The sequence below is a fragment of the Corvus hawaiiensis genome, chromosome 3, assembly GCF_020740725.1.
Source record: "Corvus hawaiiensis isolate bCorHaw1 chromosome 3, bCorHaw1.pri.cur, whole genome shotgun sequence".
NCBI lineage: Eukaryota > Metazoa > Chordata > Aves > Passeriformes > Corvidae > Corvus > Corvus hawaiiensis.
Window position 1 is genome coordinate 96,668,965 of NC_063215.1, and position 13,810 is coordinate 96,682,774.

General features: G+C 41.7%; 1 protein-coding gene across 2 annotated transcripts in view; it reads right to left on the reverse strand.

Moving 5' to 3' along the window:
* Window positions 1–13,810, reverse strand: part of PTPN14 (protein tyrosine phosphatase non-receptor type 14) — a 111,901-nt gene that overhangs the window by 61,080 nt on the left and 37,011 nt on the right. For both annotated transcript variants that reach the window (XM_048299755.1, XM_048299756.1), the window contains 2 exons: window positions 11,315–11,640; window positions 4,510–4,679 (listed from right to left, as the gene is read on the reverse strand). In XM_048299755.1, coding sequence (XP_048155712.1) covers window positions 4,510–4,679; window positions 11,315–11,488 — 344 coding nt within the window. In that variant the 5' untranslated portion in view covers window positions 11,489–11,640. The remainder of the gene's footprint in view (window positions 1–4,509; window positions 4,680–11,314; window positions 11,641–13,810) is intronic.

The following is a 13,810-nucleotide window of genomic DNA, read 5'->3' on the forward strand; positions in this document are numbered from 1 at the left end:
TCTGCGATGGCAGCTCACTGAGAACAGCTGGATGACTAAAGAGGTTGTCTAAGTAGCCTTGCATGAAAAATGCTTTTTGCTAATGTGCCAATCCCCATACTCCCACCCAAATTACTCCTGCTGTAACTGCCGTTGAGTCTGAAGAGGGATTTTTGTGGTTGTTGTTTGGTTGGTTTTTTTAATTCTGTTTATCACAAACTCTTCTAGAAATTTTCCAATTGTAGCAATAATAACATGGTGAAAACTCCTACTGACACCTTAAGGATTTATCATGATGTTTTAATTAATCTGTGGAAATGGAAAACGTGTGGGACTGGGCACCAGTAGAATGTCATGACCAGCGGCCAGGGAGATGCTGTAGTCACTGAGATTTTGGGAGAGACAGGATTAAGAGCAGGGAATATATACAGATGAGAGCCTCAACTCAAGAGAAAAGAAACAGAGTAGAAAGAGTAGGGAAATAAGAGGGTAGGAAATAATTCTCCTAGGAGAAGGCTTAATGCCAAGAGTACAATGCTATTGCACTGCAACTAAGGCATAGCAATAATATTTATGTCATGGCCACTACCAGAAAGAAAAGACAGGCACTTTACAACTGGTGTCTGCTTTCTGTATGCTTCCCTGGGACATCCTTGGGAAGCATCCATCACAGGTCAGGAAACATGACTGCCCTGAGTAGCCCCTGCCTTTGCATTCAAAACCACAAATTGAACAAGACTGACAATGTCCTGCAGGTGCTTCCTACCCTGTCCCAGTGATTAACTTCATCTAAAGAGAAAAAAAAACTCCACACCACTAATACCTTCATCTTTAGGCAAGTGTCAGTTTTGTAGCAAAGAAGGAAAGAACTGCAAGCCAGGGTCAGATCTGACCTACTAAAACAATTAATGTGCTCCCCAGAGTACTCTTTGCCTCATCTTTTCTTGCAGGTCTCAGAGGTTGGCTTCAAAGAGCTTAAGAGCTAAATAAACTGCTTTGACAGCCTTGTCTTTTCATTTTCTTTACCACAGGCCATCTCTCATATTATCAGAAACACCTCTCACAAATTAGCTACAGGCATCCCACAAGAAGACATGGCAAAACTTGTGTTTATATGACAGGTGCCTGCAGCTCCACAGGTCCTCAATAACCAGTTACATGGTCAGCACCCATCCACAATTTGGAATTATGAGGTCATTTGGGCACAAACTGAAATACAAGGCATGCCTTCTAAACATAAACACCCTTCTTTATTGCAAGGGTGACTGAACACCCTAGATTTCCCAGAGTAGGTGTGGAATGTCTCCCTCCATGAATATATTCCATACCAAATGGGAAGTGGTCCTAGAGCAATCTCCTCTAGTTGACCTTGCTCTGAGCAGACAATCTCCAGAGATACCTTCCAACCTCAACCATTCTGCAACTGCTGCTTGCTTTTCACTGCAGTAAATCACCTGACCCTCCCACACTCTGACACCCTGTGAGAGCCAGCAGTGACTCCTCACTACACTGCCATTCCACTCCTCTCCCAGCACATCACATGTGGGCAGGTTTCCACCGAGTCTGTCCAGCACTGTCGGACACAGTGCTCGGGGCAGTGTTACTCACCTGTACTTCTGCCTCCTTCTGACACTTGGCTTGTCAATACAGGAGGTTACCAGAGAAACCACAAAGAGCTCCTGACCACTACCAACACCTGCAGGCAGTTAAAATCCAGTGGCCTGGAGGCATAATTAGCATTTCCTACTTCCAGCAGTAATGGTAAGATGTAAAGGAGTTATAATTTTGTAAATACTGTCCTATTGGTAACAGGCTTCTTCCTGTTGGTCCCAGCCACCAAACAACAGCCAAACACAAAATGGTTCACATACTGTTTTGAAGAGTCAGATGATCTTTCAAATAAAATTATTAAGGAACACCACCTCAGAGCCAGTGACCAACACCCTAAGTAATGCTCCTCTCAACCAACAAAGCCTGAAAGACTTGGACCATTTTCCCTTTTTGCGATGACAGTATGTGAGGCACAGGAGGTTGCAGTCACTGGGAACAGGAAGGAGTATTCAATTTGGCGACAAATTTCTCAAAATCAGCTATCAAGTCTATAATCCTACAGATCAGAGGCAGAGTAAACCAGCTCAGGAAACCAACTCCCTAGTTTTTGAATACTTGTGCATTATGTCAGTGTTTGCTGAAGCATTCTCAGAAGACTTCATCATCTTCAAGGAATATTAATCAACCCTGGAAACCCTCGAGTCTACAATTAACTAAAAGCTTAGGCTGAGAGATGGGTTTCACCTCCAGCTCCAAACACAGCCAGGCAAGCTCAGGTCTGGAGATGTTTCCACTTAGAGAAGGTTACAGAGGTGACAGGTTCACTGCTGGCTGTACTGTCATCACCTCTGCAGCTTTGGCCTTTGGTGATGGTTGCGTTTTGGGGTTGGGTTTGTTTGTGGTGGTTCTGCAGCCTCCCAGAAGGGGATGAAGTGTCTCATCACAAGTTCTGCATTTCAGACAGATTTGTCATTTGTACCTAAATATAAGTCAAATACATAGGCACTGAGTGGGTGAGTCCAGTGCCTACCTCAACATCACATGTAATCGTATCACGATCAAGTCTAATCCTAGAAGCAGCCAGTGTCAAAAAAAGCCAAATGTTTAATCAGTTTACCAAGAGCAAACAAAGCCAAAAAACCCCCTTACAGGCCCACATCCATCTGTCCATCTAATCAGGTTTTAAACTAAGCCTTTCTCAGCCATTTGTTTCAAAAGAATCCTCCATGTCCCCACCATTGCTTCAAACATGAATCTACCTATTGCACAGTTGAAGGCTTGCTGCCATCACACCATCTACAGTGCAGCAATTCCACTCCGCGAAACAAACAAATCAATCTAAACAGGCCATTCTATATCTGAAATCCTCTAGGAAACTGCTGCCTTTGCTACACACATTTAAAGAAACATAAAAGGCACTTATAAAATTCTGCAGCTTATGTTATCAATCACTTCAGAAAGAAAAACAATTCAGCAGCCACTCCAATAGAGAGTGCTGTGAAGTTCAATTGTCACTGAAATGCTTTGTTATTACCAAGCTGGGCAGAATGAGCAAATATACCTCTGCAGGTGAGCTATGAATGAGCAATCAGCACTGCAGGCTGCAGCTTGAAGAGATAATAGCATCCAAGTAGCTACAATGCTTCCTTGCACACAACTAGGCCAGGACTGGGATGACAAATTGAGCAACAACATTTCAGACATTCCGTCTGCACATTAAAATAATTCTGAAGGAAAAGGTACTGAGGCTTCCCTCTCCCAGCACGTGCAAAGCAGGAACACACAGATACAGACAAGCATCAGTATTTGGTCTGTTCTCAGAGAAACTGAGGTTTTATGATGCTTTTATCCCACTCTTTGGCAAGAATTCAGCATACACAGTAGTCAAAGGGTGGCTTGACAGCTGCCATTTCAAGAAATAACTTTTCCACATCCTACCAACATCAACTCTCCAGTTCAGTGTCAAAGAAAGATCCTTTAAAATACACAATCTGCAATATAAAAAATGCTTCATGTCTTGCACGCCTTCTAGAACTAAGGCCACTCTTTCTCCACTATTTATATTTCTTTTCTTAGTTATTATGACCATGTGCTGAATTCCAGGTTTTCAGCAACAGCACGTTTTTTTCAGTGGCAAAGTTTCTGCCACGCTGAAGCCTTCACCCACTTATTCCAGGCTTTACCTTTAGTTGTGCTGATACAACTTTGCTCTAGACTAGATAAATGAAATAATTTTGGTTAAAAAGAAAACAATTCCACCCCTTTTAAAGTGAGGTGGGCTTTTTTCTCCTCACTCCCTTTTTTGTATTATTAAATTTCAATATAGCACAGATGTGCAAAAACCACACAGTGATGTGGTTTACAAAAATAGCCCCTGAAAACAGTTGTATTGTTACACAGAGCTCTGAATAAAAGAGTAATTCCCACTGAAGTTGTTTGCAAAGGTACACCCTGATCATAATTAAAACACTAATGCCCTCTTAACAGTTTTAATCTTTTTGTGAAGCATAAGGGAAAATCAGGAGTGGGATGAGCAAAACTTGGGGAAAAAAATGCCAAAGTTCACTTTCACCAAAGCACACGTAGGCTTAAGAATAATAAACTAAAACTCTATATAGAGGTCCTTTGTCTGTGGCTTCCTTTTCATCAGTAGAAAGTTACAGAAGAAAAAGCATGGTCCTTTTTAAATTTATGTCAGATTTTCAAACATACAACTATTACTCCCATTTTTTCCCTGCAGTTGGTCATGCACATTCAGTGGGACAACTTTTTTTTTCCTCTTCCCAAGCAGACATAATCAAATGGTGACTTCTCCCACTTTTTCCCATTTGGGCAATCATCAGGAAAGGAAATAACCAGAGGACACCTGAGCAAATACTGAATGCCAGAAAGAGAGCAACTGTTTCTCTCAGTGGCTCTATCATAGACCCATTCTCTCCCAGCTCTGTTGCAATAGTGCGAACAGAGGGAAGCACGTACCTTGTTACCTCCTGCTGCAGTCGGGAAACACTGGGCACATAGAACATAACCCCAAAGAAAAGCAAAGGCTCATTGGCAAATTTGTCCAGCTGCTTCTTCAGAGGCTTTTCCAGTTCAACCCAGCGGTCTTGCTGGCTCTTGCTGAGAAACCAAAGGCCGAAGTAGTGAGTCTAGATAAAGAAACAAATTAGTGTCAGTTTACCTTTGCCAGCTAGATCACTCACACAATGTCACAAATGCAAGAAAGAACAGATGGCATTGTGTACAATTTTCCATATGCAAAATCAGAGTAATTTCTTTTTTACTGCCCTTTTTTGTAGGACAATTTTGAAGACAATGACAAAATATTGCAATATACTTCATGGAGCACTATCTGCCTCCTACCATCTCTCCCAAATGCATATTGAAGAGCTCTACCTGACATTGTGGCACAGGTGACATAAATGATTTACAGAAAGTGTCTGAGTCTTTGTTTTCCTAAGGGACACCTGTGCTTTGTGAACAGACAGCAAACACTAAGTCTGAATTAAAGTGCAAAGGCTTCATGAGACTCTGGATCAGGAGCACCGCACGCAAAGGACAAGGACTCTTCCAACTACAAAAAATAAAGAATGCAAACCCACATGCATGTGTCAAAATATATTGACCAATAGTAGAACCGTTTACCCAACACAGAACATGTTTACTTTTCCATTTTTTAATGCACTCACAACATTTTATGACAGACAAGTACACACTTAGAATGTGCATATCACATACAAGTTGTTTGCTCTAGGCTCTACAGAAATACCAGGTTGGAAACCTCAGCTGTTTCCTGCCCATGGCTGTAGTAGACACCATATGAGCCACATGGGACTGCTGCTGGTGAAGAGGAATCAAGACAGAACAGTGCTCAGAACTATAGCTTCAAATACTACAAGCTGGCACTAAAGCAGCAGAAGGAATAGTCAACCCAACATGAAGGATTTTATTGAAAAACACTTAAACATCAAGTACTATGACTACAGATCTGAAGAAAAAGTGAAAAACGTTGTAACAGACAAATTGCAGATGTTAAACTTTGCAAAATCCACCATGAACAGTCTGTTTCATGCTGGTAAGGAGGTTTCTATAAAAACCATTGCACACACCATGACTTAGCACACAATGACACAAGGACAAGTAATACAATACCAAAAATTTTAAATGTTTACAAACGGCAACAAACCAGCAGGGGAAACACTGCTCCAACTGCTTTATAGCTGAGGGCATGCAAGAGACAATCATGCAAAACTCTGAATGCAAGCACAGGTGTGCTTACTTTAGGGTCTCATTACGTACATATTTTCAACTTTGGACAACGTCCAGACTAGCATTTAACTAAGATGATAACTAATTCAGCTTGATTCCTCAATTAAGCCTGACAAACAGCTTGAGCACTGCTCAGTCTGGTACAGTGAAGCAAACTTGTCCTTTTGTAGTATTTCCTCCTAGAAATTAGACATATCTTCAATAAATAAATAAATCAATCTATCTAGGGCACAAATAAATCAAGAAGTCAGCATCTCCCACAGGATAAACTTCAAACAAAACTAACCTCATACATGTTCCCTGATATATGTCTACTCTCCCTTTGTAGTCAGCAGTGGATAAAAAGTTCTTTCTGATGAGCTCAACCATGGTAGTAATTAGATTAAAATGAAGGTGGGAGGGACAGTGGAGGCAGCAGAGAAAAGGAATTATTGTGAAGGCAGAAAAAAACAGTGATTTTACCACCTCTTAAGGGAAACTCTAACACAGTTGAAAATCACTGCAGGGCAGCTCATCCTCAGCAAGAAACAGCACAGAGATGCAAAAACAGGGCTTCCATATTACTTGAAAAAGTAAACATTCACAACAGCTAGAACCCAAATTCAAAGTGTGAAGTACTTGTAAAACATCTAGCAACTAGGAAAATTCAGACTCTGAAGTCTAGAAGAGTTATTCAAGGAATTCAGGTATTGCAATTAAACAGCTCAAATGAGCACAGTCCCTTCCCTTTGAGTGGGGGCTGGGGGACAACACAAGTTTAGATTTGCTACAGTAGAAAGACTCTTCAAGCACCGAATCCAGAATCAATTCCAAGGAACAAGAAGTAAATGAAATGCATGGTCGAAACCTCTAGACTACAGGCAGTACAGTGGAGCAAACACGGCAGCATGCATTTTGCACAACTAAAAGACAACTGTTTTCCTGGAAAGCAGCCTGGAGAGGATCAAGCTACCGCAGATGAAGCACAGGAACTGACTGCAGAGCAGAGCTCATGTCACAAATTCAGGCACTTTGGAGAGACAACCCATAGAGTTATCTGAACATCAGCACCCTGTCACCAGCAACTTTACTTCTTGAAAATATCAGTGTTTTTTAAGAACCCACAGTGAAGGACTTCTGTAGCTACTACTGTGAATGCCTGAAGAGACTCTCCCCCTTAGGAACATCAGTAATCCCCAAAAGGAATGGAGGAACGTGGGACTGGAACAGCTGGACCATCAAGTTCAGCATGCTATGAGCAGGCATTTGGCTCTCCAGGTGGCCTTACAGAATGCGAGTCATGCCATGCTCTCCAGTCCACAAAGCACCCCAAAAATAAGTTGAGGGAATAAAAAAATGGGATCTTCTATCTATAAGCAGCTGATTGAAAACTAGGTTGATTCCAAAAGCTGGTCTGTTTGTCCATCTGTACAAAGTGAACCACTGACTTTGCTCCAATTTCCATGGAATCAGTATCTACACCTACAGCTGTCAGGCTCTGAAGTAACACATATTACTCTCAAAGTTTTAAAATTTGTCTTATCTACCATGCATGACTTCACACTTGGTAGAAGGAAACTGGTTTACACTCCTCCAGGAGCTGTGGTCCTCTGATAAAGCAGCAAACAAGAACTAGAGCACTTCTGTGCCCCAATGAAAAGGTGATTCTCAAAATAAGGTGAGTGAGAACACTGGACATACAAAAACTGCACTGGGAAGTCTTAAAATAGATGACATTATAGCTGCCAGTTCAGGAGGCAAAGTATTTGTTTTGGATTTGGCCTTAGCTATACTCGCAAGTGCAGAACTACCCCTGCCTTTACGTTGGGCCAAACAAGTAGAATTGTCAACTAGAGGAGATGACAGAAAACTACTAAACCACCAAATGTCATTCTAAAAGATTCATCAAGCACAGCTTAGTGCTTATTAAGGCACCTGGTTAAGCAGCCCAACTAAATAAAAATCCTTGAGAAAGAGAAGGAGTTCCAGCTTCTCCAGGCAAAAAAACCATTAAGCCCTGTTGTCCCAGGGCACTTGAACAGAGGGGAAGGTGCCATTTACAGCAGCCAATTATTCACTGCAGGCCTTTTGTCCAAGCACTGCCTAAACCCCAGCCCTCAGCTTTGCTGGCAAGACAAGTCAAACCAAGCCATGCTTTGAGGCAAACTGGCTGTAGAACCCCAGGTTTCAGCTGTGCCTTAAGAGAAAGGGGCACCTTCTGAGGCACAAAAGTAAAGGTCAGAATGGCAGCAAAGGGCCACCTCTGCACAGTGATCAGCATCTGCCTGTGGTGCTCAGCTCACCATCCTCCTGCTTTGGTTTGGGGCTTATAGGATCACAGTGATGGACATACCATTATGAAATCTAGTTCACAAGAATAATTTTGGTTGGAAAGAACCTTCTTGCCCTCTCCTCCACTTACAATACATCAGAACATACCACCTTTAAACATTTTAACATTTTAGAAAGTGAATGAAAAATAACAAAAAGGAGAAGGAAACATGAAGACTCACAACAGATTTGTACTTAGTTCACTTAGTCTGGAAATAGAATGGAAAAATGCCATTATACTGGGGAAAAAAATCCTTTTTATAATCTGTGCACATATATACAAGATTATAAAATTACATTTTTGACCTTGTCTTTCCTCTCCCTTCCTCCCCTCTTCTCATCTTTTTACATAATGCTGGCCTAAGAGCTCACTTTATTGGAACCGGTAACTGTTCCAGTGGAAGACCTGATGCTTTGTCAAGAGCTTTGCTGAAAAGGATAAATACAGATTTTACAGTAGTTACTGTAAAATGGCTCCACTTTCTACTGACCTATTCCTGAACCCTGACTCAGTCAGGCAGGGAGTTGCATTCCCCAGAGATCAAATAGAAATATGCATAATCCATTAGATACTGTTTTTCAGTCATGTGTGGTATGATTGACGGTCCTTCGCAACGAGGCATAATCTCAAACAGTTTTGCATTTTAGCAGGAAGGGTTTGGGCAGTTTTTTGTTTATTTCTAAGAAATTGCATTGAGTGAGATATGGATGCATTCCTAACTCGAAGGTAGAAGTTGTGGTACACCTGGGATTTATTTGAACGTAAGACTAAACTGAGGTATTACCTGAGACTGCATGGAGGAGACAAACAGGAGTTTAGCACTGCTTTGTTAGCATGGGATTTAATGAAGGTTGGCTTTGTTAGCATGGGATTTAAGGTTGTCTTATTCTTACTTGTACATCACAGTTTGCAAATCAGGACTTCTAAGAAAAGGCATATTCCAGCTGAAGTTTTTGCTGCACTCAGGGAATTTTAAAAGTTTCTCTCCAATATGAATGCTTGCAAGGATTTTTTGCCTCAGTATACTTAACAGGCTTCTCTACTCAGCTATCCAATTGCACAAATCCTGTAGAAATCTGAGCTTTGTGAAAATATTTTTGACCCTTCTGCAGAATTTGTCTGGACAGCAAGTTCAAAAACTATGGTAAACCTAGAGAGGAGAGGGGATGGTCATCAAATTACTTCATCATCCTTACAAACTGTGGCAGGAAGAGTACAGGGGCAGAAGAAGAATTTAATTTGGGGTCTGAAAGACAGAACAGCACCGGACACCTCCAAGCTTACTAGCCCTAATTATTCCGCATCCAAGGAGCAAAGGAGGATATAGGGAGACCCTCTCAGAGTTGAAAGAGGTAGGTAATTCTCTCCTAAAAAAAACCCCAAACCACCCACTTCTGTCAAAAAATGCTGTACTGTCGAAATCTGAACTTTACAAAACCAGTGCAACATTGCCAAAACCTTGTTAAGAAAAAAAAGCAGGGAGGGTGATGAAAGAAGGGGAATGTGTTCCAACAACATCAAAGCATTCTCTTCTATGTTGTTAAAATATTTTTTATCTTGAAACACAAACTTTTTGTGCTGACATTTCTTTTTGCATGACAGAAATAATTTTGAAAATGAAAAAAACCCAAAGCAATAGAAAACCTCCATGAAACTGAACACTGACCAAAACAGCTTCCTCTGCTACTCTACTGTCTAATTTCATTTCTCTGGAAAATTTTGAAACTTCAGGCTTTGTTCCAAAGTGGAACAAAACATGTTCTGAAATCACAAAATGCTTTGTGGAAAAGAACACTAACCCACTGACAGAGCTATTGTTTGCAAATGCAGGTGGACCTCCAGAGACAATCAGGGGGCCTCAGACTTCTGCTGCACCAACTAGATAAGCCTACAAGGAACATGAGGAGAATCACTTCATTCATTTCGCTGCTTTCTCCATTGGAAGGAAAGAGAGAGTTAGGTTCTTCCCTAAGGACACCCTAGGGCATCACCAGCAGAAAGGAAAAAGAAGGGAAAACCTATTTACTGATAAATCTTGATCTCTAGAAGTAAAGCAGGAGGGGGGAAGGGGAAACGATTTTACTGAAATTCATATTTAAAAAAAGAAAAAGCAAAAAAACACCCAAGTATGAAAATATGCAATATTCTCTCTGCCCTGTTCCTGCCTGCACATTCCCCAGCCTATTCTGCATACACAGAGTTAGATTCTTCTCCCATTCTTTATTATTATGGATGGATAAAAAAGAATTTTTGTTTAGTTTTCATCTGTTGTAGTTATTTGTATGCTACCTTCCAGTTGCCCCCACCACCAAGGCCATGGACCTTGCATAAGACACTGCAAGATTTTTCATTTCCCAGCTGTGCTTACAGAAAGTATCAGCCAGGACAGCCAGATTATAACATAGCAACTTCCAGGCAATAGTTTTCCACTTATGATTTGGAAAGGTCTTGAAGCATGTAGGATACACACAGGGAGCCCACAGAAGGTAAGAAAAGTCAGTCAGTTCATTTGTGCCATGCACATTGGAGAGGTATTTCTAAAAAGGATTCAACACTTAAACACTAAAGTCTACAGCAAGAAGTAGAAAATAAAGGATTTCTATCTTGAATAAAGGTTGGTTTCATCAGCCTTTCCAGAAGCATTGGAAATGTAAAAGAAGCCTTTCAGGATTCCAGATGTGAAATATTAAACAAAACAAAAGGAAGAAAAAACTCACCATCCTCCAACTGTTACTACTAAAGCACAACTGTTAGTTGTAACTGCTAATAACATCACTTGCCTACTTCAGTTTATAGTAACAGGAGTATTTATGTGGAGGTGGATGTTTAAAAGCCAGTGGTCTCCTTCCCACCGGCATAACTCAGCCATCAGGGCTGGTGAACCCGGGGTTACATTCAGAAAAAAAGTTACTCTAACTTGTCCTTTGGCATCCCAGCTCAAAAAGTAACACTTGCAGCTTTCTAAGAAAAGAAACTTCATGTTACAAAGAGCTCTCAAAGCTATGATGGATGAGCAACAGCCCAAAGCCCTGAGTGCCGTTCCGCCGTCAGTTTTCATGCAATTAGAGTATGTTTGTCCAAGCTCCAGCTGCTGATCATATCTGGCCAGCCCTGAGAACAACATGACTCAAACGCACAGACTGCCTGAGCTAAAAATGTGTCCAATTATCCAGTGACAGATGGTCTTTCCCGGGCTACCCTTACCTCGCGTAATTCCAGCCTCTGAGCGACAGCTTCCAGGCACTCCTGCCCCGTGCTCTCCACGGACAGGGTGCACTCGATCACGTTGCTGTCCAGCAGACGGATCCTGGTCACAAAGCAGTTCTTGCTCAGGACGTTGTAGCGCCTGGTCCGCCGCAGTTTCAGCCCGAAAGGCATGGCTGAAGGCCTGCAGGGTCGCCCCCTCCCCGGGCTCTCCCCAGAGCTATCAGCACACTTGTCGATTCGCCTCGAAGGCTTCTTCAGCTGGCACTACTCTCCTCCAAAAGTGGAGGTAGCTGTCCATTCCTGGGGCAAGCTCCAAGGGATTCCTGCAAAATACATACACGTAAGTAGACTGAAGTGTGAAACAAGATGTTCCTAAAGTTCAGTGGGAAAGAAAAAAGTTTAGGAGTCACATTTAAAACCATAAAATAAACACCGCCACATGAAGGATTGCCATTACTACATATTACTACACAGCCCAAATGAACACCTTATACAACAAATCCTCCAAAATACTGTTTTGGCACTGAATTTAAAGCACGGATTTAATTGCAAAGCCGTTCTTTGAGAAGCTCAGAACAAACAGCAACTCTACAGGGCACTCATCCAGAGGTGCTAACTCTCCCACCATTACCCCCACCACAGGGGTCTATAACATAATCTTCAAGTTTTCATGCCCTCGGGCCAGCTTTGAAAACTAGTTTAAAAAGCTAAGGAATAGAGGCATTGAAAAGAGGTGCGATCTTGAAAGAAGAAAGGCTGGCTGTAGTCAGCAGGAAATGCAGGCACTCAGCACCTCTGAAAAAATCAAACCGAAAATATGCATGTGAAAAGCAAGAAGCATCTGAGCCATTTCAGAGGAGCCTCCTCTGAGGCAATCGCTCGCATTTTGCTGGCTTCCAACTCCAAAGCGATGCTGCGTTTCACCCTTTTAGGTGGAATGAGTAACTGCAGGAACGCGGCTGTCAGAGACCGGGGCAACACCGAGGGGGAGGAAGAGAACACATATTCTAGATACTGTTTCTAACTAGTACTCCTAAAATTTATCAGGGACATACGCAACTGCTGAGCCAAAACACAACGTAGACAGAAGAACTAGAGATACAGAAATAATGAGGAAGAATAATTGAAGAAGTTATGATCCTCACCTGCAAGAACCACTTCTTTTAAAGCAAAACAAACCAAAAAAGTTTAGTTAAGAGCAGGTTCAAGCTAAACCAAAACAAAGCAATTGCACTGACATAACCAGCTCTAAAATGCCACTGTCCATGTGCTGAGAGGAATGAAGTAAATAGCAAATTACTTGCTAGCAAGTCTTCCTGGTTTTGTTTGAATATTCTGGAGCAAAAAATGGAAGAACACTAATGGCGGCATTTAAGAGTCCATTTCTCTTAACCAATAGGACTGCAAACGAAAAACTAGATCCCATTTCCTTACTTCTTAAGAGAAGCAAGAGGAGGCACTGCCAGCAGAGTATGCATCATTTGAATACATCAGCTGAGTGTGACATTTCAAACAGATAGTACATTGCCCACACATATCCCTTGGCACAGAACTGCATGAATCAGTTATTTTCACTTTTTACTGGATGTAGTTGCTATGGGGATTACTAAAAGCTGCCCGACTGACTACAGTGGTTATCATTACATTAGAAAAATAACTCACATTTTTCATGAAGTGTATTTTCCAAAGCCAGTATAACTTGCCATTTATTAGGGAGTTAGAGCAACACAAAAAAAAAAAAAAATCAAATCAAAAAAACCCCACACAAACAGAAAACCACTGGTTAGGTGTGTGACTAGCCTGGTAGTCTACCAGCATCATCAGAGAAAAGCCTAGAGACTGAGAAGGAGCACTGCTACTTGACTGAAATGCAAACAAACCTATCAAATCAGCTGCTGTGGTTTAATCTCCCATTTTTAGCTTTCATGGGTACAGACATAATGTATTATTTTCACTTAATTGATGAGAAATCTGTCATACCTTGCATGGCTGTAACATCAGAAGCCATCAAAGCCATAGAAATACATCCTCACAAACAACCTGATGAGGCAGGGACATGTTACCCGTGACTCCCAGAAAAGGAACTGAAACATGAAACAAACATTCACCAGCTTGTCCAGCATCGATCAGGACAATGGCTGCAGACCTCGTACCAAACCATGCAGGACGGGCTACTGCTTTAACCCCTGGCCAACTACTTGCCAACTGCCCTGCTGACCAACCTATCTGAAACTACAGCCTGAATGTGAAAAGTGGGAAGAATAGAAGGAAATTACAGAGAGGGAAGGGTGTGGAGGACTACATCTTATCAAGAACAGCATTTTTGTTCAGTCTCTGGCTTTGCAGATTATTTTAAGTTGGACACAGAGAGAGTTTTAGCTAGCCAATTCAATTTCAAGAAAGACTTTTATCTTTCATTACTGTTAGTTGCACACATTTCCTTGCAGAGCATGAGCCATTCTCTGTGCAGTAATTGTAGAGTTAGCAGTACTC